This window comes from Anabas testudineus, chromosome 15 (assembly GCF_900324465.2).
Source record: "Anabas testudineus chromosome 15, fAnaTes1.2, whole genome shotgun sequence".
Lineage (NCBI taxonomy): Eukaryota > Metazoa > Chordata > Actinopteri > Anabantiformes > Anabantidae > Anabas > Anabas testudineus.
The window spans coordinates 8,723,932-8,749,201 of NC_046624.1; the positions used below are offsets into that span (position 1 = coordinate 8,723,932).

The 25,270-nt window shown below is 40.1% G+C and overlaps 2 protein-coding genes across 2 annotated transcripts in view; one reads left to right on the forward strand and one right to left on the reverse strand.

The window, feature by feature from the left end:
- Positions 1-246: 246 nt before the first annotated feature.
- col9a1b (collagen, type IX, alpha 1b) lies at positions 247-15,389 on the forward strand. Its single transcript, XM_026355862.1, has 38 exons — positions 247-263; positions 407-480; positions 1,260-1,346; positions 1,560-1,692; positions 1,989-2,385; positions 3,328-3,411; positions 3,933-3,953; positions 4,351-4,413; positions 4,505-4,540; positions 4,656-4,718; positions 5,800-5,853; positions 6,192-6,227; positions 6,345-6,368; positions 6,485-6,538; positions 7,482-7,535; positions 7,726-7,758; positions 7,851-7,907; positions 8,005-8,058; positions 9,327-9,380; positions 9,503-9,556; positions 9,677-9,730; positions 9,814-9,867; positions 9,975-10,028; positions 10,120-10,173; positions 10,276-10,329; positions 10,859-10,903; positions 10,989-11,042; positions 11,128-11,181; positions 11,287-11,340; positions 11,944-12,015; positions 12,185-12,220; positions 12,326-12,370; positions 12,484-12,516; positions 12,636-12,782; positions 13,718-13,772; positions 14,634-14,822; positions 14,927-15,004; positions 15,193-15,389. Exons 1-38 carry the CDS (start codon positions 247-249, stop codon positions 15,387-15,389), a joined length of 2,778 nt encoding a protein of 925 aa, XP_026211647.1.
- Positions 15,390-19,542: 4,153 nt separating this feature from the next.
- The window catches only part of LOC113159455 (collagen alpha-1(XIX) chain), an 80,247-nt gene continuing 74,519 nt past the window's right edge, over positions 19,543-25,270 (reverse strand). Inside the window, exons 51-52 of the mRNA XM_026356147.1 lie at positions 23,903-23,980; positions 19,543-19,773 (exon numbers count right to left, since the gene is read on the reverse strand). Coding sequence (XP_026211932.1) covers positions 19,673-19,773; positions 23,903-23,980 — 179 coding nt within the window. The 3' untranslated portion in view covers positions 19,543-19,672. The remainder of the gene's footprint in view (positions 19,774-23,902; positions 23,981-25,270) is intronic.

Genomic DNA, 25,270 nt, shown 5'->3' on the forward strand with positions numbered 1-25,270 from the left:
TATCTTTAAATAAAAATTAAAGGATGTTACAAGTGAACCTCATTGGAATGCAAAGTTGACACTATGGAGGCTGTTGACTCACTCCCCCTAAATAAATGACAACAGTCAAGCCTATAAAAGACCCTGTGCCCTTTAAGTTTACAGTCCTGATGAGTGAGCAACTATCTGGGGCCTTATTCTGTCTTGGACTCTAATCTGAAGACACATCCAACAGAAGGTGTTCTATTTTTTCATATCAAGCTATAAATGGGTGGAGTGAAAAGGTAAATCATTGACTTATTAGTAACATTGTAAGTAATGTGTAATGTAATTCCTGTCAGTACTGTCTGACAGGTTTAAGCCTATAGTGATCAACATAATGCGAACAAATACATATTAACATTTACACTTTTCGATTGCACTCCAGAAATATCCTCCTGTACTCACTGTGCTGCTGCTATGTGATCCCACAATATGTTTGCACAGGACTTCATTCTGAGAGTAAGTGGCCTTCTGTTCTGCATGATGCAATTAGTAAGATAGCAATCACAAGGAGAAGGGACAAAAAAAAAAAAAAAAACTTCAACATTGAAGTAAGAATTTGCACTGGTAAATGTGAAGTAACAAATTTACCAGTACTACAGCAAATTTGAACCATGTTCAGTTAGCACCATCCATTCTGGTTAGTGTATAGATATTATTATACAGTGAGTTGTTCTGTCTGTATTCTAGATGTGTGCATATGTGTGCAGCATATGTTCTTTTCCAAATAATAAATAATTGTGCAGCTTTTATACTGTTATACATACATAGGATATTTAAAACTGTCTATGGTGCCAATTGTGAACAAACATTTTTATAACTGACAGATTATGCTGACATTCATCAATATAATGACACTTATTTTATAATATTGTTTCTTTACCTTTGTATATGCAGCTGCTCGGACTCTATCTATTTTATGACATCTGTCCTGCATAGGCCTGGTTAGCAGCACAAACATTACTGGGTTAGGGAATCTAGCTGTGAGCCCATGGGCACTAAATAGTAGCACCTGCTTCAAACGTAACAAAGACATTTAACTTTCTGTCCAGATGTGTAGCATTAGGGAAATCTAGAGCTCACGTGTTAAAGAGCAAACCACAAACTGTGAGAGACATCCTAATATTTATTCAAGGCAGTGGTGCAGCTTTCCAAACACTGAGCTTTTTATTTCCTTCGCACAACACACACATACACCCACACTTTGACTACTATCTCTATCTGTTTCAATTCTGCAGCTGTGAGATTTTCATCTCAGGTTGGTATTCATATGGAGCAGCAGTCCTTGTGCCCTGAGACAAACATTGGGGAGGATCGTTTCCCAGGTGGATTCACTTTTGTTTGTTTGACATTTACCCTGTCCGTGTGATGTAACCCAGCAATATTAATGCTTGGAAAAACCTTTAACAATACAATCAAAGACTAAATAGAATAGATATAAAAAGATTATAGGTCATTCACTATTGAAGAGGATCACCTCCTGTAAGACTTGTGTCATAAGTCCATGTTTTACCTCTCTTCTTCCTCTGTACTCTTAGGATTTTATATTATGTCCCAGTTCCACATTGCTGAGCTGGCGAGAAGGGGAACAGTGAAAAAGGTTGCTGGATCATCTCCTCAGCATGTTGCTTATGAAGTAGGCCCAGCGTTCAACTTCAGAATCAACACCAGGTGAGCTGCAGGAGGCTGTGTGAGTGAACATTGACATCTAGTGGCTGGGATGGTATAACGCTGGTATTACCCTGTCCATGGTCCTGAACGTCAAACTGCGATTATGTAGATAATAAAAGAGATAACACACACACATGTGACATAGAATATGATGTTGACTATTATAAACACAATAAACTGTCATTGTAGCTATACTGATTGATACAAATAATGCTTGATGCACAGGAGAGAATCACAGGCATCAATAATGTTTATCCGTAAGAATTATCCAGACGGTTCAATCATCTGTGTTTCAGATCAGCTTATCCCCTGGGAATGCCGGATGAGTTTGCATTTGTGGCCGTGCTGCGTATGAGTGCCAGCGCCATAAATAAAAACTGGAACATCTGGCAAATGCAGGATGTGAATGGCAACGAGCAGCTCGCCGTGAGACTCAACGGGGAGTCCAAGTCTCTGGAATTTACCTACACTACGTTGGACTCCGGCAGACAGGATGCTATTTTCAGCCCCGCGTCTCTTCTATTCAATGATCAGTGGCACAAGGTCCTGCTACAAGTCAGCAGGGGCTCTGTTGCGCTTTTCGTAGACTGTGCCATGATCGAGTCTCAGACCATACCAGCCCGACAAAAAGTCAGTCTGGATGGCTTCACTTTGATAGGAAAGCTCAAGAACAACCCAGTAATGGCAATCCCGGTACGTTTGAAGGCTACAGCACTGAGAACAGTCACATATTCCAAAAGCGCAGGTCTGCGCGTAAATTCGCCCACTTTCAGACCCTGGACATCCCAGTAATTCATCATCTGGGTGGTATCTAATAAAATCTGAGGACTTGTTAGAGTGTTTACTAGTCTGACTCTACTTGCTTATTAACATTTAATGGTTTTATTTGAAATCATTATTCCTTTAAAGCTTTTGTAAGAAAGTCAAGGCGAAACTTGTGTTTGCGTAATTTCACTATCACGGGGCTCGATGATGTGTCCTAACACTTTAAAACGACCACCTGAATAATATTTTCCCTTTGAGTAGCCATTCAATTGCTGGGCCTGCAGGTCATTAGAGCACAGTGAAAAAAGAGAGCAACAACTGTAAGATCCACATACATTTCTTATTCTTAGAAATCTAGACCTTTGTGTGTGTGTGTGTGTGTGTGTGTGTGTGTGTGTGTGTGTGTGCCACAAGCCGAGGAGCATGGTGGCCCTGCATACGCAGAGGTCTTGGTATTTCCTCGGCTGTGACGGACTTTGCCTAGTCCTTTTAGTAGGATGCCTCTACATTCAGGCTTTACCGACAAATATGTGGAATTTGTTGCAGGTTTTGGTGAAAAACCTGAGCTGCGGACTGTGAAGCTCTGCTGCAGGGTTTGCAAAGATTGGGGCCTGTGCGCACCGTACGCACATGAACCCATTTCATGAGTTTTGACACACACAATAACCAATTGAGCTACATAAACGTTTATTGCCCACTGTAAATATTTTATTGCGCAGACATAATGGAAACAGCCTCTTGATCTCGGAGCACAGTGGCAATACAGGGCAGTGAAGCTTTAACACAGCGTGTGCCAGTATTGATGGGCGACACTTGCAATCTGTTGTGATATTGTGCTAATTTATTATTTCCCTGTCTTTATTCATCAAGTTTGAACTCCAGTCGATGCTGATTCACTGCGATGTGGAGCGAGCCAGGACTGAAGCTTGTGATGAGCTCCCAGCCAGGACACTGGTAAGAAGTTGTCAGAGTATCAGTATAAAAACACAAATGGATGAAGCTGGAAATAGAATCCACGCCTGGAAACAAACAAGCAAACAAACAAAAAAAACATTTAGGGTGATAACAGAGGTTAAAGAACCCGCTCTTTCTGCCTATTGGTGGTGTTTGCTGCGTGGCCCCTCCCAGCAGTGTCCCCTCTGGAAACCCTCCAATCCCTTCCTGTAACCACACATTGTATGAATATACATGAGCACCTGATGGCTATGGGACCTCGGACGGGCTAGATAGCCGAGGGGGAATCAGTTGAGTTGCTTTGTCGGGGGCTCCTTCAACCTAACAATTTCCAAAGAAGGGACTGCAACTTTTCCCTTTTCCTGCCCACGGGGAGATCATGGCTCCCAGCGTTAGAGGGCCACTTCTGGTGCTGCTCCTGCAGCTTGTCCTTGTTTGCTCCGCTCAAGTAAGAATTACCATCTTTCTCTCTCTCTCTCTGTGTGTGTGTATGTGTGTATTGTCTGTTTTTGTCTCTATAGACCGATGTGACAGAGGTGCAGGTGAGTGTTCTTTTGGTGCTCATGCTAAACAGAATCCATCTACAATTATGGTGACAATGTTTTATCTTTTAAATTCATCGGAGGACTGTCCTGGATAAAAAGTCTTTGTTTGTAGTTTGTAGTTTCCTTTTGTAAAACTTTTCCTTTACCAAAGTGCTGTCTGTTGCTGATTCCTGCAAGCAGAAAGCAGAAATCATCTCCAGGTTGTGCGTTTTTACACTGTGTCCCAGAGACTTGTGCTCTGCCGTGTCCTCAAACAGCACAAGGCAGTGCACCTGCTCTCCCGTTTTTCAGCATGTCATTTATAGAAATGTAAATCCTGATGGGGTCAGTTTCAGAAATGTCAAATTCCTATATTATCACCTTTCGTCTTACCACATATTATTATTTTACTCAGAGGAGTGATGGGGCTTCTGGCCCCCCTGGACCTGCAGGTGTGCCAGGAATTGATGGCATTGATGTGAGTCTTCTCATTTCTGTGCAAAATATTTCACTACACGTTCACTATTTGATCCTTAAGTTGACCTTAAATCGTTGACTCTCTGTTTCAGGGGGAAAGAGGAGAAGATGGCGAGGATGGTCTTCCTGTAATTTAATTTCTTTAATAATTAAAAAAAATTAAAATAAATCAGGCCAGTGCATTGTGCATTTATTGCAGGATTTCAATGTTTAACTGTTATGTGTACAACCATTGGTTTTTAGGGACCTGATGGAGATGCAGGTAAAGCTGGTTCTACAGGATTACCAGGAATTCCAGGAAATGATGTAAGTAGCCTCTGTTCTACCTAAATTTATAAATGTTATATTTGCTGCATTGCTGTTAATGAGGTATCCAAGAAACCCTTAAATCTGCGAGACTGGGGGGAGACTACAAAGTGTGATCCTCCCACCATACGGGCTGTGCTCGCTCATATTACTCTTGAGTGACCAATGGAATTTCACATTTTGTGGCGGATTTAGGGGAAATATGTGCAGAAATGTGAGGAATGTCTTAAACAGGATGAATAAACCCTAATTTCCTTTGTGATAGGGTAAATTGGGGCGTGAGTTAACGTTGGCGCCTTTCAGAGTTTAAAAAAGGGTTAAGATAACATCCTAACATAATACTGGTGTTGATGATAGACTGGGAAAGAGTGGTCTAAAGAGGAATTCAGTTCACCTTAAAGGTTTAGCTATATGACGTAACATTTTTCAAGTATTGTCTTATAAACTACTAAAAAATGTATTTCTTTTAAGCTTTTTTCATTTATTCTTTAGCCTACTCCCTCAATACATCTACCAGAAGTCTGAAAACAATAGCAGCGTTGTTGACTGGCTGGTTGTCTGTTGGTATCTCCTGTTAAGAATCCTCAAACTAGTGTGGAATAGCTTCTTTCAGGGGGTTATTTGAAATGAGCCTGAGGAATGTTGCTCTCGGTTTGGTTTGAAGTCTGAGAGTTTTGCCCTCTCCCCTGGTGTTGACTTTTTCTCTGTCTGTTAAACTGAATCCACTGTCATGGACGGCGTGAGATGTTGAAAAACCAAACTTTAATATCAGAGTGACTGAAACACTTTAAGAGGAGGGAGGATATTGTCAAACTAACCCCCCCCCCCCCCCCCCCATAAATACATGAGACTCCTCCCACCGGAGTATGATTGTGTTATGCTAATGTAACATTTAGAGATCAGATGCTGCATTGAGAAATGTTGACAGTGGGAGAAAAATATTACCTGCTGAGTCAGGAAGTGCATTTGAGTTGCACATTGCTTTTTATATATAAGGTGAAATTATGCAGAGATTGAAGTGAACCTAGGTTTGTGATGATGTTATCATGTGTTAGTTAAACCTGACGTCTGTTCTCTGCAGGGTTTGACTGGCCCTGTTGGAGATCCTGGACCCGATGGGCCCCCCGGACATAAAGTGAGTGACTAATGAGCCCATGCTTTCCTGCTTCAGAGACTGTCAGTGAAATGGTGCCAAGTTGCTGTCCAGTCTTTTGGCATGGTGGTGAGAGCCACAGTGCATAAACCAATTCCCCATGACAAATGAGACTTAATCCTGCAAGTCTTCTGTGTAATCTCCATGGGCAATGAAGCCCTGACATCAGTCCTAATTAGGCTAAACATTGCTGGGTCAAGTGTGCTCAGCTCAGTCATGTGATGAGCTAGAGGAATGCTAACTTGGACCGTCTGTGCACAGCTCAATTTTAACAGAGCACAGTGTTGAACGTGTTTATGTGTATATTCTTTATCATTTAGGGTGAACCTGGGAAGCCTGGACCTCGTGGAGCAGCTGTGAGTATCTGGAAATTACATAATCTAGAAGACTTCATTGTCTTTTTCTTCTGTACCAAATTGTAATAGATGCATCACACTGAGCTACACTATATATCTATATATGTCTCCCTTTAGGGTGTTGGGCCAGATGGACCCCCTGTAAGTGTTATGCTTCCCAGTTAATACTATATTATGATAGTACTTATCAAATAATATTAATAATAATATTGAACTATTCTATTAATACTAAATACCTGTAATGTGACTTTAAACAGGGACCACCTGGACCTGGAGGACTTCCAGGTGAATTGGGAAAAGCTGGACCACCAGTAAGTAGAGACAGAGCCATAGAAGTTTGTCACCACTGACTATGATATAATTACCCACTAACAGATCAGATAGGTTTACGCATTCCCATCAAAGTTGAAGGGAAAAAGACGGCATGTAAACGAAGCAACTTCTCATACAGGATTCATACAAATAGATTTTATAGAAAATTATTTATCATTAGAAATATACATAATTTGATTCATACAGAGATGTATCTATTCAGTGTCAATGAACTCATAATAAATATATTTTATGACCACAAACATTTGTGCACACACACATTAGAACACAATGACACACACACAGTGCTCACCATGTACTGATTATACTATATCATCAATATAGGAATGATCTAATCAATCAAAAGGTGACAAAACATTTTAGTGCCAAATAAAAATAGATGGATTCAGCTGTTTTAGATCTTGTCATGCACAGTGAATTTTAATTAATTAATTTAAGCCTGAAAGTCAACAAAAAATATTCAAAACTGCCTACAGGGTAAATTTAATTTTAAAAAACAAGGTAAATGTTTCAGAATTTATCCAGACTTTAGTTAGAGCTTATAATCGACTTAATTTTGTTCTAACCTTTTCATTTAACTGTGCTTAAACGGTATTTGCAGCTTACACTGGATTTCATATGACCTTACGATGTAAAAAAATAAGAAACAATATTTCACTTTATGAATATTTGCACATAGAACAGAGCAGACTATTTTACGCTTTACTGGCAAATTAAGCATTTGTTTGTCACTGAAGGCATACACGAGAAAATCTGAAATGTTAAGTAGTTTTAATAATATAAAAGTCTGCATGAAGTTGAACTGAGTAGAACAGTAAGTTGAAAAGTACAGGATAAATATTATTTTACTCTCATCTCTCGGCTTGATGGTCGTTTTACAGAATGCATTTAATTTTAACACATTTATGTCTATTTCCACAGGGGGCCATGGGTGTGAGAGGCCCACAGGGACCCCGTGGACCAACAGGGCCCAGAGTAAGTGACATTGCTTGAAATCTCACAGGACTTGCTAATGATTACATTTCACTATGTCGTGATGAACAAGGAGTTTGATGAATGCATCAAATTCAATCTGGCCTAGTGATTTATACGTTTCCTAGAGCTGTCATGACGCAGATGAACTTGCAATATTAAAGTGTTCATTTATATTTTCTGTCATCACCAGGGTGCAGCTGGAATGCTAGGCAGTGCCGACCTGGTAAACCGTTGTTTTGTCTTGAGATTATAAATGAAATTTTAACTGCGTAAGACATGATAAATACAGTATCTTTTAAATTTTGCGTTGTATAGTGTCCAAACTCTTGTCCGCCTGGGACTTCTGGACATCCTGGACTTCCTGGCATGAAGGTGGGTTGCTCTGTGTTGTACTAAAACATGTTGGTGTGCCCAAACACTGTAGAGTGTTGCTTAACTTGTGTTCCTCCTATTCTCTGTACGTTTCCAGGGGCACAAGGGTGTAAAAGGTGAAGCAGGAGAGCCTGGGAAACAAGGGCACAAGGTAAAACGTTTGCTTTAGGGAAAATGCTTGTTTGTTTACTCAACATCTAGCCGTGTGAAATCTTACAAACCTTCCACAAATCAGCAACATGAATTTATACTCATATATAACTGCCCAGAGTGGTACTGGGCATGAATTTCATTCAACTGTCACACATGCCATAACAATCTACACGAGAAAAACCATTATGCATGACTTAAATGTGAAAACGGGATTACTGGCACCTTTGAGACAAGTATTATTTGTGCTGCTCTATTTCAAGAAGAAGTGATACATGCCTGTGTGTAATGCCTCTGACGCCTTGTAATGCATAGAGGATGATTTATTTGAAATGATGTTCAAGCACAACTACCCTCTCTCTGTAATGTGTCCATGCACTATATAAATGGAAATGAGTCTGGGCCTATCTCCCTTTATCAGCCCGTGCCAGGATATGATTTACTGACAGTCTGTGCTCAGTTGCTGGGAACAATTTTCCCCTTCGCCGAAAGTTTTTCACTCCCAAATTCACAAATAGAAAGATGTTTACAGTTAGCAGGGGTTGTGCTACTTCACGGTATTGACCAAGAATATTGATATATGGTTGTAAACAGAGACAGCGTGACCTAATTAACTAAGAGGAGAATATTTTTTTTCTCAAACCACCAGAGTTTGAAGTTACTTGTTTTAATCATTCATCAGTCTGGCCGGCGCAGGCTTTCATAATCTTCTTTTTTGGACAACAAAAACATTTTAGCATAAGAAAATCAAGTTTTTCTCTTTCCTCTCTTGCTCTAAGATGCAAACAAATGCTGTTTATGGTGTTGCTTCGTGTTCATTTCTGTTTGTTGAGTAGCATTCAGATATATTAGAATGTAGGTATTGTTTATATGTTTTCATACATTTTATTACACACAATAAATATGGAGCAATTGCCTTTCTAACAAGAGGAAAAATGCACAGTCTCAGCCGTGGAACGCCATTTATCTTTGGTTTACCACAGAGTCAGCAAATAAATTATTTGCAATTTGCAAAACAGGAGAATGCTAATTGCAATCCATTAAAAAGTGGGTATTAAACACGTCTCAGAATGACTGCCTCATTATCCAATTAACACACAGTTGATAGGCGCAGCTTCCATTTGCATATTTTCTCCAAAACAGAGAATGTCAATGGGATGCCAGTTGCATTGTGTGTTAGTATAGTTTCACTGATTAGTTGTTCAGTGTTTCATCTTGTCGACATCATGCTGTTACTCCGCTAAAGTTCCCTCACTTTCACTTGCTCAGGGTGAGGAGGGAGACCAGGGGAGTCCAGGAGAAGTCGGAGCTCAAGGACCAACGGTGGGATTCTATATTAATTAGATGAAATTAGACCCCTTCAACATTTCATTGTGTTATGTAATGTGTCAGGTTCTCCTTTTTCTGCTCACTGAAGCACCTGTTGGATCTGTTTATTATTTCAGGGTCCTCAGGGAACACGTGGAGCCATGGGAATGATAGGCCCCAAGGGAGAGACGGTGAGTGTTTATGTGCTTTCTGTACATTACGCCCAATTCTTCTTCAATTACTTGCAAACACTGGGTAAATTCCCTTTTTTTGTTGTCTCTCACTCACTTGTTTTACCTTTTCTCTGGCAGGGACCTCGAGGCCCTGATGGAGATCCAGGTCCCCAGGGTGTTGCAGGGGCGACTGTAAGTTAGTCCCACAATACAAATACTTTTATTTGTGAAGCAAATGTGGTATGAGTCACATATGTGTCAATGCATTATTTTAGGGGGATCAAGGCCAGAGAGGTGTGATGGGTGAGCCTGGACCTAAAGGTGAACTGGTTAGTAGGCACACCTCTAACCAGCTATGGAAAAAATTCAACATCAGTTCACTGATTTTTACTTGCACAGCTTTTATAAATCAACTAAATGTCATTTTCTTTTTCAGGGTGTTCAAGGGCTAAGAGGAATCACAGGCCTCCCAGGACCTAAGGGAGAGGCTGTGAGTGTCTAATCAATGATGACAAATGTACCTAATTATTGCAGACATTGTGTGCAAACGGCTGATTTTAGTTTGTAATTGTTATAACCAGGGCTTACCGGGTGTGGACGGTCGTGAGGGTATTCCTGGGATGCCCGGAGCAAAGGTGAAGCATTAATCTTACTGAATCATTTGTAAAAGAAGTATTTTTGTTATGTAATTTTTAATACAACGTGATATATTATTCATCAGTCTTGTTTTCCTGCAGGGAAACATTGGGAAGTCAGGCGTTCCTGGAGAGGTTGGACTTCAAGGGCTTCCTGTGAGTATGACCCCTGACCCCAAACTGTCAAGATTGCCAAGACCATATCTTTATTTCTCTAACAAGCACCAGTGAGAAGAATGTGTCAAGTACTTCATAATGCACAATAAAGTTTTTCATTTCAAATACTTTTGAATCCCATCCCTCTGTGATATTACCCACGTACGAGACAGTGATTACTTTCTTCCTCGGGCAGAAATGTGAGAGCAAAGTTTTCCAAGCCCTCTAATCTGTGATTAGTCTAATGAAAGGCACTAATGAGAATCAGTTGGCAAACATGAACACCCGGAGTTTAGCAGCATTAAGAATGATTTTTTTGCAGGCGTAAAAGTCATCACCTGATTTAAATACCAAGAGCACGTTTATCTCCTTAAGCTTATTTGGTTCAAAAGCTCAAACAAATATATTTTTATCCACTAAGCCAGGATTCTTCATGCTTCAGTGTTTTAAGAAATATTTCTCCTTTGTTGTTAGAAATTGTTCTTCTTCTTATTGTTGCATCTTTTCAAGACATGCTCTCTGTTTTTAGGGTTTGCCAGGTGCACCTGGACCAAAAGGCTTGAGTGGCCCTAAGGTTATTTCCTTCATCTATTTATTTCCATCGTTTTATTTTTCTTCTTTATACTATCCAAATCTGAAATCTGGTTGCTTTTGTGCAGGGAGATGTGGGTCAGGCAGGCTTTCCTGGAACAATGGGATCTGCTGGCAAACCTGTAAGTAGGACCAGCACATGTTGAAACACTGTCGTGATCTTTGTCACGTCTGTTGTGTCACTGTCATTTTATTGTCACACCACAGGGTGAACGTGGAGAACAGGGAGAAGTGGGACCTGTTGGACCTATTGGTGAGCCTGTGAGTATTTTCCCTAGCTGAATTTCCCTTGTTTTTATATAGTGGATATTTTAACTTTGAACTCAACCCTTTTACTTTCTTATTGTTTTCTCTGCTTCTTTACAGGGAGATTTAGGAGAGCAAGGCCCTCTGGGGCCAGCTGGCAAGCTGGGTGCCAGAGTAAGTCATAAGCACGTACACAAATCTGTTCAATTTAGATTTCAACCATTTGATTTTTTTATATCTTTTAAAAATAAAAAACCTTAACAACCAAGTCCAGCTGTCACTGCTAGTGATATACAGAAAAACACATGTACACAAGGGGGCACTAACCAATAACTATGACAATAACCAAACATATAAGAAAACTAACAATAACCTGTTGGATTTTTTGATACTTTCACTGCAAGAAGCTGAACAGAGAGAGAAGCCTCTGAGTCTGGCTGGCTGTTGTTTCACTGGAATATCTCAGAGAATAGACTGAAGCTGGATCTCACATGGGGTCTATTTTCACAGTAAGGGGAGACGAGCAAGTAGATGGATGAATGAGCTCTCTGTTCTGCTGGCATTCCTGAGACAGTCGGTCAGTGATCAAAGAGAGAGAGAGAGAGCGTGACACACACACAAATGTGCCAGAGAGAATAAGCAGCAATGCTCGGCTTGTATGGGCACAAACACACGCTTTATACTGGACTTATAGTGTGTACTATAATTACTCCAGTGCTAACAGGTGCTTGCAGTAGATGTTTCTACTCGTCACATGTGCATGTTCATTTTTTATAGGGACCCAAAGGTGACCCCGGCCTTCCTGGTCTCCCTGGTCCTCCTGGCCCTCCTGGGGTGAAAGGAGAGCGGGTAAGAAAAGACGACAATCCCATTCAGAGAGCTTTTCACATTTAGCACAGCTGAATTGAACAGTCAGGGAGGATGAATGCTCTGCAACAATCATCTAATCAGCTCCCTCTGCAGAGGGCAAACAGGTTCTGTAATGATCATTTCTGCATGTTTGCTTTCTATAATCTAGGGAGAACGTGGAGAACCGGGACCCAAAGGAGAGCAGGTATGACATCCTCATGATAAATAATCCTATTTCTCAATAGTCAAACTGTAAACATTACTAGGTGTCTTGCCATGTGTAGATCATTCACAGACTGTGTTTTCATAGGGAGTACAAGGTGATGAGGGAAACCCAGGAGACAAAGGGGATTCTGTAAGTTGTTGCGCAAGCACTGTTTACTAAAAACAAACCTTATTTTAACTTTTTAACATCTCACCATTGTGTAACTGCTTTTCAATCCTCTGTGTTTATCACTGGTGTCTTAGGGTGAATCAGGAGAAGCTGGAGCTAAAGGGGAGGTGAGTTCAAATAGATTATTCTAAGCTGCTATCTCAGTGTTTTGTGTGCTGTTAAGCACTGATAAAGTGCTACGGCTCTGTGATATCTTATCTGGTGTGGTGCCGTATTTTCCCTTAAGGTCGGTGTCCCTGGAGAACCTGGCAGGAGAGGACCTGAGGGAAGTCGAGGCCAGCCTGGAATCGAAGGCCCGCCTGGCACACCTGGACCCCGGGGGATGCAGGGGAACAGGGGTCCACCCGGAGTCAGAGGGTCCCAGGGTCCTGCGGTAGGTGCAAGAGAAAACACAAGTCACAAGGGTAGAGTGTGCAGTATTAGTGTCACTAATTCCCATAGAAAACAACTGTCTATGATAGTGATTTGGTTAAGTCTACACAGTCATTTTCAGATCCTGTCCACAGTACAGTTGGGGCAGGGTAATACACATTTCCCATCAAATCTCCCAACAACTGCAGCTCGTTGCACAACTTTCTTACATTTTCACTTTAAAATCGTGCACAACTCAGTAACACTTACTTCTCAGTGTGTCGGCAGCTCTGCTCAAAAAAGCCATGACAGTGTTTTGAATATTAAGCCACTTCGGTAACTTCTGTCTAATCCTTTCAGTTCCTCACTGACATCTGACTTGTTTACAGGGTTGAATAAACCCTCTCTGTGATCTGTTCAGTTATTACTGTACTTTAATTTACATTTAACTGTAGAAATCCACACTGTCATCTCAGACTTACTTTTCCAAAACTTCTTCCTAGTTTAGTTGAAAGTACTTTTTGTACAGAACATATTTTAAAAAACACTTAGAGTAGAGGCCATTAATAAGTCCCTCTGGGCTGAGGATGCCTCCCTGCACACTTTTATCTCTGCTATTCTTATGTCCTTCTTACAATTTTAACTTGCGCAAATGAACTCTAAACCAAATATTTTGCAGCAGGAGGGAATACATCAAACTACATAAGCATGCTCTGAAAATGTTGTTTCACTGGGATTTTTAATTCTGCATCCACCAAAGGCTTCGGTATGAATTGAATCACCAATGGACGATACAACACCTCTGTATGTAGGAGGCAGGCAAAACGAACATTTTAGTTACTGAGATCTGAAAAATGCCGTTTTATTTTGCTGCTTCCACACTTTGAGTTGATCACATATGCTTTTACAAGCTAAAGATACAAATGTTTCATACAAGGTCCTGAAATCTGTTCGCAGGGTAAAGAGCCAAGTGACCAGCACATCAAACAAGTCTGCATGCGCGTTATGCAAGGTAAGAAGTGATCGGCCTTTGACCCCATATTTTTGGTTATTTGTGTCTCGTGACTTTAATCTTTCGCAGAAAGCCTCATTACAGAACAGCAGACACTGTGTCATTGATCTGTCCAGCTTGGGAATTCTCTCAAGTTCAAAGAGTGAAGGCCTCATAAGCCAAACATGAAATAAGCTTCGTTCTTTGTTTATTTGATGGATGAAAGATTCCTTTTCTGAGCTTTAGAAATGTTTCGCTGAAGTCACGACCTCTGTTCTCTCCATTCTTTTGCTCTTACGTCTTCACAACTCATCTCCTATACTCATGATTTTTTTATGACCCATGTGCTGAAAAATTAATTTCACCTCCAGCAGACCTGCACTCCTCTTCTCCAAGCTTCTTCCAGTTTGCCTGGAAAGGAAATCTTAAAAAAAAAAAAAAAAAACAGTGCAGTCAAGCAGCCGCTGCATGAATTTTCATCAGAATTCAGAGAACTGGAATCTTGCATTAAAATACCGCGACACAAGGTGCCATGGGAGATTGATTTATAGATCCTACCAATAATAGAATAAGTAATATTTATCTCCTTTCTACTCAATTTACTGTGATTTTATCGAAAAAGATTGAAAAACAGGAGGAACTCCAGGGATTCTGTGACCACAGTTTCACCTCGCTTATCCTCACTCTGAACTTGAGCACACGATCTCATCTGTGAGAACTGCTTTGGGCTTGAAATGAACCTTCTCATGCTACATCATGATTTATTACACAGCGTGTTATAAATGACATGTTATGTGTTAAAAATTCCCTTGAAGTGTTTAGAAGCATTCAGTGTCTCGGTTCATGAGGTTCATCGTTTTTATTTCTATCATGCTCAAACAGAGCAGCTGGCCCAGTTAGCTGCTAGTTTAAGGAGGCCAGAGTCTGGCGTTGCCGGTTTACCTGGAAAACCTGGACCTCCAGGACTCCCTGGTCCTCCAGGAGACAACGGCTTTCCCGGGCAGGCTGGAACAAGAGGCCTTCCAGGACTGAAAGGGCCACCAGGGCCTATCGGAGTGAAAGGACCTAAAGGTAATGTACTTAGCAGTTAGCAGTTCAGAGAATGAAATGTCCACAATCACGTTTGTCATTCTTTGTTATGGGAAAATATCTTCACTGCATAATCTGTATTACAGGTGAAATGGGAGACAGAGGCTCCAGAGGGCCCACTGTACGGGGACCTAAAGGTCAACAAGGTCCACCCGGACTTCCCGGTGAGTAAAGCTTGTCTTTTGAATAATATTCTGAAATGATAGGTTTACATTTTTTTACGTAATGCTCACAGTCTAATATGTACAGTGATACTTTTTCTTCATGCTCGTTATAATAAAAAGAGCACGTTAAGACAAAAAAGAACCTACCTGTTAAATCTAGCACCCTACAATGAATTCTGCCATCACAGGTGAGCCAGGCAAACCTGGCTATGGTCAAGATGGTCGTGACGGGCAGCGTGGACCTCCTGGTGTTCCTGGACAACCTGGAGTGCCTGGGCCTCCCGGTGCAGCTGGCCCCAACGGTTACTGCGACCCATCAGCCTGCAACCTCCAGGCAGGGGCCGCCCACCAGTCTCTGGATGTGAAGGGACCTGCAGGGAACTAAGAGCCACTCTGGCAGAGACAGAAAAACTGTTGGATTATCTTTCCTGAGCACACAACATTTTTCACACTTTCTTCCCAGAGGCTGGTATGGTGCCTTCAATCCATTAACCTCTAGTCTGGTGAGCATTTCTTGCACCAGCCTTGTCTCCATCAGAAAAAAGCCAGCAGACACACACAACATAGTTTTTTGTGTATCTCTACCTGAGAGATGTTTGGATATTTTCAGGGTGGTGCTCAAATTTGTGTCACAACACAAAATGGCCATAAACGTTTGTGTATCCTACTCTCTGTGTGCCTTTTTATAGCCTCCATTTACACGGTTTTCTTACCACTTCACTTTCTCATGCGCCATTTCAAATATTTACCTAAAGCAAATCAGGATCAAGATTTTGTCTGGTCATAGAGCCTTTTTCAATTGTTTTGTTCTGGTTGTGCTAACGTACCAAAGATAAACCTGCTGAAATCCATTTAAGAAAAGAAATAAACATCAGCACGTTTCACTGTCTTTTCAGCCCAGCAGTTCAAAATAAAAAGGAGAGAGGATGAAAATGTCATCAAGTCACACTGACTTCAGTTTATGTTGTAAATCTGTAAAAAAAAAATGTTTGAATTGTGGTAATTATATTTCCTACAAAACAACTTGATGTGAGTTTTTTTTGTTTGTTTGTTTTTGTACTGTGCATTTTTTTTTTTTGAAAATGCAGTTGTGCATATATGGAAATATATTTTCAGGATGAGGGAAACCCTCACTGATATATAACAAATAAAGAACACATGCAGTGTTTAATTTATTCTAAATATTTTTAAGTTATAGTTAACTATAACCATGTGTTATGATCAAAAGCTCAAACTACTAAACAATGAGGAAGTGGTGATGCTGATGGTGTTTCAACTGGTGATAGTACGATCAAGAGCTTTTCTGGCAGAGCAGCAAAAACAAGGAAACTAAGTCATGTTAGTGCAGAAAATAAGTACATTACACAAGAGACACAAGACACAAGAGATAATGCAGTGGAGAACATTTATTGCACACATGTAAGGCAGGTGCTATTAGTCAAAGTTTTTAAATAAAAGACGCTCCAAACAAACAAACAAAAAAAGTGTAAAATAGAACCTCTGATACATGGTAACCACATACTGTACACAGTGGATCATCCTCCACAGCAGAAACATATTTCGCTGCTGTTCAATATCAACAGTTCAATAAGCTTATCGATATTCACTGTTAATCAACAGCCAAGAAGGCAATATTTCTGTTTTTACACAATAAAGGTTTTGCAGTAAAAGGCAACAGTTAGTGTTTTATTTTTTTATTCCAAAAAAAAAAAAAAGATGTAGATGTGGTAAACCAAGACTGAGGTAGATATTCAATGAAACAAAGACTCTTGTTAGAGTCCGTCAGCACGACATGAGCTTAAAAAAGGAGTGGAGAGGAGCTACAGAGAGAGCAGCAGGCAGACATTTTAAATCTATGCTGAGAAACTGATCCTTATCCCCCCCCCATTACAAGCTTATTTACAAGATTCGATTATGTGGCAACAAGATCATGTTAACATTACTGCAAAAAGTAAGCAATTATTAAATGTGTGGAAGAGATTTTTGCATTATTTGACAAGCCTATGTTTAGATTAAAACAGCATTTCATTTGAAGGATGCTTCACACCTCCTTCCTTTGACTTTGCTTTCATCCAACATCCTCCACTTAGAATAAATGGATTTTAACTTGGAGTGATGTGAAACGGCTGGCACCAAATTGCTGGTGAAGTGGGCTGTGACATCAGTAGCCATTTAGTGTCTTCTCTAGTTATCATACTGTTTAGCTAAATTGAAGTCACAAACTGGTGTGCATTAATATCAATTCAAGCTAAATTCAATATATGGAGAGAGTCGCCCTCATCAGTGCACCAAAAAAAAAAAAAAAAAAGAAGTTCAGATCACATTAGTTTGCGGATGTTGTCTCGTTTGAATTTGGTCAAGGTCGAAGTTATTGTCTCAAAGGAGAAGCCATTAAGCCGAATATGAAAATTAATGTGATGAAAGAACAGAAGCCAATAGAAGGATGGTTTTTATGGAGCCCATAACCCAAAGAAATTGTTTTCATTCACATTACAAGCAATGAGAGAATAAATGCATGTCCAGCAGGGGGCTCTTTTAACTCACAAATGAAGTCAAGGCCACAGATTTAATTCAAGACCCATCTCAAATTAGACCTACTCACGCAGATAAAATGTAACAGAGATAAAACTAAGCTGGCATGCTGAGAAAAATATAACAAAAAATGCTGTGCAGCTTCAGAAGATGTGAGTTATAATTTACATGCGTAAGAAAAGCATGATGACTTTCTATGAAGTGACACATGAAGAAAAAGAAAAGTGTCAAACAGATGTTAAAGGATGAAATACTGACAGAATCGAGTTCCCAACGTCACAAAGTGTAAGATACACCCACAGAGGTTTTCAAAGATTAATCACAGCAGGACACTTAAAAGTCAAATTAAAGCCTTTGAGCCAAACTTTCATTAAACAGTGCTCAAAATGAAAGCACAAAGAAAATAATACATACTACAGGATAATTATCTTTTTTCTGTCAGTTAAGTTAAGTTAATTTCTTAAATGAACAAAATGTGCATTTCCTTAAACAAAATCTTCAAACGAGGAATTAATTTAAATCCAAAGAGCCGAAAACTTTTGTCTTTTCCTTCTTAAAGAAGTTTTTCAAAGTGTTTGTACTCGCTGCGATATTCATCATTCCACATGCGAGTTCCTAAAAAAGGTCAGCATTAAAGCATGTTACGGAAAATGTGACTCAAAACTTTCTGAAATTAGCACGTTAACGTTAAAATGACACCAGAACCTGTTACAGCAAATAAATCAAAACTCCAGTCGTAAAGATGCCCCAAAACCCAATGACACATAATGACACAGAGAGTGAAAAACCAGGAAGTAGACCATGACCAGGACAGTTCAAGTACTATATGAAGATAATGATACACCAAAAACAGAAGTCTGAAGTTGTAGTGTAGTCGTCCGATTTCCTTTGAGTGGCTGAAAATCAAAAATATACAAATAAACCAGAGAAATCATCATACACGACACTATGTAAACGACATATGTTAATAATCATGTTTGAACTGAAAACCAACTGCAATGATGTATGATTGATAGAAAAACTGAGAACCTTAACAAGTCATTACCATGACAACTTGCTTATGCACTGCAATTACATGATTATACTGTAATCAGGTCCCATTAAAAGCCCCATCAGAAAAAAATAAATAAATAATAAAAAAAAGTAAATCGTGCAACTTCTGCACAAATTAAACCAACAGTTACAATGAATATGAGGTCGCGTCACACTCATTAAACATCTCAATCACATTCTTGCCCTTGAGTTTTTGTATTAAAAAAACAACACGACAAACGTCACCGATAAGCGCACAACCTATAGGACATGGGAAGACGTGTTTACCAATGATCATTCACAAAGCAAATGTGTCATGGGGAAAAAAGAAAACTCTCAGTAACTCATAAATATATTATTCCACCTTCTAATAATAATAATAGTACTGGATATCCATGCTACATTTGTTACAATTATTAGTACCATCTGTTCAATACATTTTGAAGAACACACTAAAAATGATTCATTTCCATATCAGACACATCTGCTTCACTTTGGTTGCATAAGGAGTTTCAAAAATCTTTTTTTTCTCACACCTACACATTAAACAAGTTCATTCAGTTAATCTCTTTCTAGCTCTCTCTCTCTCTCTCTCACACACACACACACACACGAAATGTACCTTCTGCCTGCACAATGGCTTATCTGAATAAGCACAGAAGAGTGTACAGGCATGCCTGTTAAGGAGGCAAACAAATAATTAAGATCGTGTTTTCAGACAGCACTGAACGTTTCATGGTCTTGAAAGACACGATGAGGGTTGACAAGGAATGCATTACATCGCAGTAGGAGATGTGAAAACGAGAAATAACTTATAAGTACAGCATTTAAAAAAACAAAAAACAAAACAAACTTAAAGGTTTTCTGTTGCATTCAAAACAAACCCGACAGCAATCCCTGGAAAGCGAAAAAAAAAAAGAAAAGCCCAGCGGCATCCAAACATGAACTGTAAACGGAACAAAAGAGGTCAGCTGTGAGTCTGCGGGATAAACCAGAGCCGAGGGAGCTGTCAGACACAGTGAGGCCGTCCTTCTCCTGCTCTGTAGCTGCCACACGGAGCTGGAACCGGATGCCTGCGAACCAACCTAAACCGCTCCTCTGGGTTTATAAGGATGGAAGGAGGCAGTCGGCGGGGTCACATGTCCCAGGAGGTCCACGCGGCCCCGGAGAACCAGGCGGGCCCTGAGAAGTGATCCCAGGAGGGCCTTGACAGAGAAACAGACATTATTAATCCATGCACTGGGCTGCACTTTATCATCGTTGAGTAGAGCTTTTCATTAGTGATAAAACACAACACTGCAGCTCCTTCCTGAGCGAACAGATTGGCTATACAGAATTGGACAGGGAGATAGCAACAGCTCTTCTTTCCTCTACTAAGCTCTCACATCTGGATTTAGACAGTTCGTTCCATTCTTCCTGACAGATCCTGTCGAGCTCTGTAAGATTGGATGGGAAGCGTCTGTTCTCAGATGTTCTATAGGGTTCAAGTCTGGGCTTTGGCTGCGCCACTCAGGGACGGTCAGAGACTGCCCTGAAGTCAAGCCAGCATTATCTTGGCTGAATGCTGAAAGGGTCACTGTCATGCTGAAATGTGAACAATCGTCTCAGCCTCAGGTTGCACACTCTCCGGTGCAGGTTTTCTTCAATGACTTATACTTATTTGAATTCATTCTTCTTTTAGTCGCTGTTCCTCCTGCAGGTTGTCTCCTCTCTGCAGAGGACCTTAACTTTAGTCATGATATTTTACCCTTGTCCTAATCTTGCCCATTCATACTGCAGATGTCTACAGACAGTTGCGTGGCCTTTGTCCTGTGTGAAGTGCAGAAGTATTACATGCACAGGTGTGCGCCTTTCAAAATTATCTTCAATAAATTCAGCATGCGACAGGTGGACTCCAGTCGAGTTCTGAACTAATCTCGAAGATAATTAAAACAAACAGGATGCACCTGAACACAGACTGGACTGCTACAGCGGTGAGAAGTGAAGAAAAAGATTATTTCTGGATCAACTGTATGACTAGGTCCAATCAAAAGGCTGCAGTAAAGTTTTTATACATACTAGAGCAAAAATAATAACGTTGATATCAGGTAACATTAGTCCATTACATATAAATCACTGTAAATGGTGATGATTTAGTAGTTAGTCTCTAATCTTAGTACAAATTGCAGTTGAATTGACACTATGTAAGTACGAGGTAATTGAGGTAATACATGTTGATTTTATAAATAAAGATTGTATTAAGATAGTCTCTTTATGCTATTCAGTGTATTTATGTTTGAAATATCCAGTGGATTTTTACCATGCATTGTTGGATTTCTTTAATCAAATAATATCAATGTCAGTGTCATCATGTTAGCAGAAAGTAAAAAGAAAATGTTAGGAAATGTATTGTTCTACTATATTTTTATTCTTGCTTCATACTGCATTCAAAACAATGTGATATTAAAAACAGGCCTGCTCAGATTTCTTTTTAATATTACTGACTCTGTGAGATTGAACAGTCCTTTTCAAGTCCGGCCACAAATTCTCAAGTGGGTTAAAGTCTGGGCTCCGACATACCCACTTCAGAACATTAACACTCCTGCTTTGGATCCATTTGTCTGTAGCCTTGGCTGCATACTCTGTGTAACTATCTTGTTGGACAACAAGTCACAGTTCTCTTGCAGACTGCATTAGGTTTCCCTCCACGAATCCCTGTATTGTGTTTCATTTTACCCTCACAAGCCCTTTCTAGCCTTCCAAGACCTGTTGCTAAGAAGCATCCGCACAGCGTGACGTTGCCACCACCGGGCTTCACGGTGTGTTTGTGATGATGCGGTTTACACCAAACAGATTTAAGAGTCTCTCACATGCCTTCTGGCAAACTCTAGCTGGGTTTTTTTTTTTTTCAGTAGCGGCTTTCTCTTTACTACCACTTGTTGTTTTGTAAGCACAGTATCTCCACTTTCAGCTCCTGTAGCTGGTAACTAAGCTTCTTGGCCTCCATCATTAGTCCCTTCCTTATGTGATCACTGCTTTTGAGGACGGCCTACTCTAGGCAGATTTAAGTTTCCAAGGGATGTTTAATATGCTTGGTAATTGTCTTGTATCCATCCCCTCATGTGCTTTTTTTATGAAGCTGTATTCTTTTTTATTCATTTGGTAGTTTTTAGCCAGGATAAGACTTCGTGTAACTGGACCTTCCATATATATCTGTACTTAAAACACAATCACTTCACTTAGATGAGCTCTATTTAACTAATGGTTCTTCTAGAACTACTTGGCCACTGATTTAGTTGAGTTACTTTCAAAGGGGTGAGTATTTATGCCATCAATTCTTTTATGTTTGATATTCGAATTCATTTAAATGACTTTATAGAGAGCTGCGATAATTAAAACGACCATGACTCAATGTTTTAAAAAGAAAATAGGTAAAAACTACCAATGGACATTCTTTAGACTATAGGCAACAAATATTCTATATATGAATACATTTTTCCTCACAGCCTGAATGTCTTATTTACAATTCTGCTGTTCTATAGTGAAACTGACAGAGAGGACATTTCCTCACTCTCTAATATAGTGAGGTCATCCTAGTAAAATTAATTTCTCATGTTACCTAGCAACAGTTTGTGGAGGAACAGAAGTCAAATTTGCATCTTTTGCTCTCATATAGTGTCCATATAGTACAAACACAAGAAAGAAGAAAGAAGAAACAGCAACAACACTTTCTTCCTGAGGTATCTTAGTAAGCCAATATATAAAAAAAACCCCTGCTGCAGTCCAGCTACAGTAGTGCCCATTATATCAGACCAGTCACAGCTGGATAGAGTCCTGTCTCCTCTACACTTCATACAAAAAGAATCACAGGTTCTGCCTTGTCCTTTTCCTCTCTCTGAAAACACAATTTGCCCTTTTCATCACAGCCACATCCGTCTCCTGCTTAACTGCTCACACAGAAACAGTCCACACTCCTGGTGGTGTTTTGCCTTGTCAACATCCGTGGAAATACGCACAAAGTACAAAATTATAATGATTTTTACCTTCAGTTTGTTAAATCTGTGTGCTGTTTACAACTGCCCGATGCTTATTGCATGTAGTTACAGTACAGAACTAATGCACAACAGGCAGGCGTAACTTGACATGAGCAAAAACAGGCGTAATTACCATCAAAGTCCATTAGGTTAGTGAAAGAGTAAAGAAACAAATGGACACTGGGGTAAATCTAGCACAATTTTCCTTGAAATTATTCATTTTCAGAGATGTTCCTGACTTTTTTTCCAGTGTTGCAGTGTCCTCGTGTGATCCAACAACACTGAAGTTGAAGCCTGCCAGGAGGGTTTTTACTCTCTGTCTGCTGTTATGACTCATACAGCCCAGTCTCCATTAACCTGTTCGTGGTCCAGGGAAGTTGTGCTCTATGTAGATGTCAAAGAATACAAGCTGTTTCCAATTATGACAGAAATTTTGGGTAGTAGAAAGCTTACTCATTCCATGATGTGAATATAGCTGAAGTACTAACCAGTGGTGCAAAAGGTGCTACCTATCACTGAATACCTCTAGAGATCACGTCTTCTAACAGGCTTGATTTGTCCTCTACAGTCAGGTTTCCTTTGCCCTACACGTGTACTGCATTATGCACATACATTGACTGGATCAGTGACTTTAGGTTCTTATACTGTCACAGGCTAGAAGTCACTGGAGGTAATCCTGCTTCCCATCGCTCCATCAGGGTATAGGGAGTTATTTCTTAGTTCACAGGAGCAGGAGACAGGCTGACATGTTGGGTTGTGTTCAGTGAAACTTTTCTTCAGGATAATACCAAACTGGGGTTTTAAGTTATAAAACGGACTCTAGAGCACTGTCATTGCAGCAATTTGCTCTACTGAGGGTCTCGTTTGTGTCATAGCAGCATTTGAATTTTAGAAAATGTGCAATTTGTGTTTATCTCCAATACAATGACTGCTAAGTTAGAAGTTATGGTTTGAGACACAACCCAATTTCTCTGATATCGTAGCGAGATATGCTGCAGTAGACAGCTAAGAAAACCTGATAAACAGTGGTAGATGTGGAGGAGCCACAGCTGTCAATGCAGCGTCTAGACATACTGTGACAAATAACTGAGGCAGGAGAAACTCTGCCCTTATATAAAGGCACAGAAGCTGTAGATTCCTCTGTTAATAGTTTAGTGCTGAAGATTACTACATGGCTATGTGGCATAGAGACTAATAATAAAAGATGTACTGACATTCTGCCTTTTATATGTTTTGCTTACTAAACCCAAAACTAAAGCCACACATCTGACACCATCCAGTGTCCAAGTGGATGTATTTTAGTCCAATGTGGTGTTCTTACCTGGAGGGCCCATGGGTCCTGGATCTCCTGGTAACCCCAGACCAAGCTGGCCTCGTTCTCCTTTCTGACCTCTGTATCCTGAGGACACAAACAATACACTGGCTCACTACAAATACTGCAAAGAGGAAGTAGAACTGTATAGTATCGCGTTTACAATGTGTGCAGTTCAGTTAGTAAGATTAGTCAGCGCCATAACCTGTTCAAATCCAAGAGCTGTCAAGATGAAGATGCACTTTTGCAGCCTTTATATGCATCTGTCCAGGGACTCATACATTACAAAGGAGCTTCTTGATGATATAAATATCATCACATACAAGGACAATGCCAGTATCAGGTCTACACGTATTTTTAAGAGGAACAGCTTTGGTAGTAGATCTAAAAACAGGCTACTCTGAATTCCCCAGTTTCAATCCTGAACCTTTGAATAATAAAAGATGTACTGACATCCTGTCAAAATAGAAATCATCAGACAAGCCATCTGTGTGTTAGTGTTTGAAAAAGGAGGCATTGTGGGCTTGTCCAGTTTTCTGTCAGCAACAGTGCGAGAAGCACATGTTTTTGAAGATTTCAAAACAGAGCAAAGAGGTTTTTTTCAGCTGGAGGTCAGATATGTGGGTTACGCCAAAGGCGTTTAGAGAGTGAAGAGAAGTCTAATCCAAGCTGGACTCGTTGCACACACACAAAAAGCAAACGCAACAGATGCAGAAAACAATCACGTCAGTTCATGGAAACTAGGCTCTGAGCTCATTAAGTATAAAAGAGAAGGAATTCTCTCGGAGAACATAAATATAAAAATGAAATTGAAGCTAATGCATTGTTTTTGTGTTAAAAAGAAGTCTTCCTTATGATAAAAAAAAAACAAAACAATTAGTGATAAACTCAAGCATATGTTAAATCGGTTAAAGAAAAGGCTGATGATCAAACACAATGAAACACTTTAGACTTATCTTAAATTCAAGCCAGCAGCTGAGTTGCTTATATCCATAAGCACACAAACACATTATCTAAAGGCCTTCTCACTCCATGCACAGCCAGTAAGTCTTTATGGGTCATAACAGCGGCACACCACGTCAGAATTAGAGGGGCTGTGAACATATTTCCCCATGAGGCACTTAAAGTAATGGAGTCTCAGGACCTGCAGTTGCATTGAGTGCATCATGAACATTGACAGGAGTATCAAGTATTGCACCGCCTGGCCCAAAGGAGAAACGCTTCAACGCTTACATGTCAAAGGAAATCTCAGAAAAAAGGGCTTATGAATGCTCCAAAACTGAGTCTCAAAGAGACAGGGGCTATCCACACATTGCCGCAATAATGAGACTTCTTTCAGCACTCACAGAGCCCGGGGCATTCATTCAGGGAGGAGAC

Bases quoted from the DNA above. Each gene is read 5' to 3' on its own strand.
- col9a1b (XM_026355862.1), top strand. The intron at 4,719-5,799 runs GTAAGTAGCCTC...TGTTCTCTGCAG, and splicing joins CAGGAATTCCAGGAAATGAT to GGTTTGACTGGCCCTGTTGG. The intron at 10,029-10,119 runs GTGAGTGTCTAA...TGTTATAACCAG, and splicing joins CAGGACCTAAGGGAGAGGCT to GGCTTACCGGGTGTGGACGG.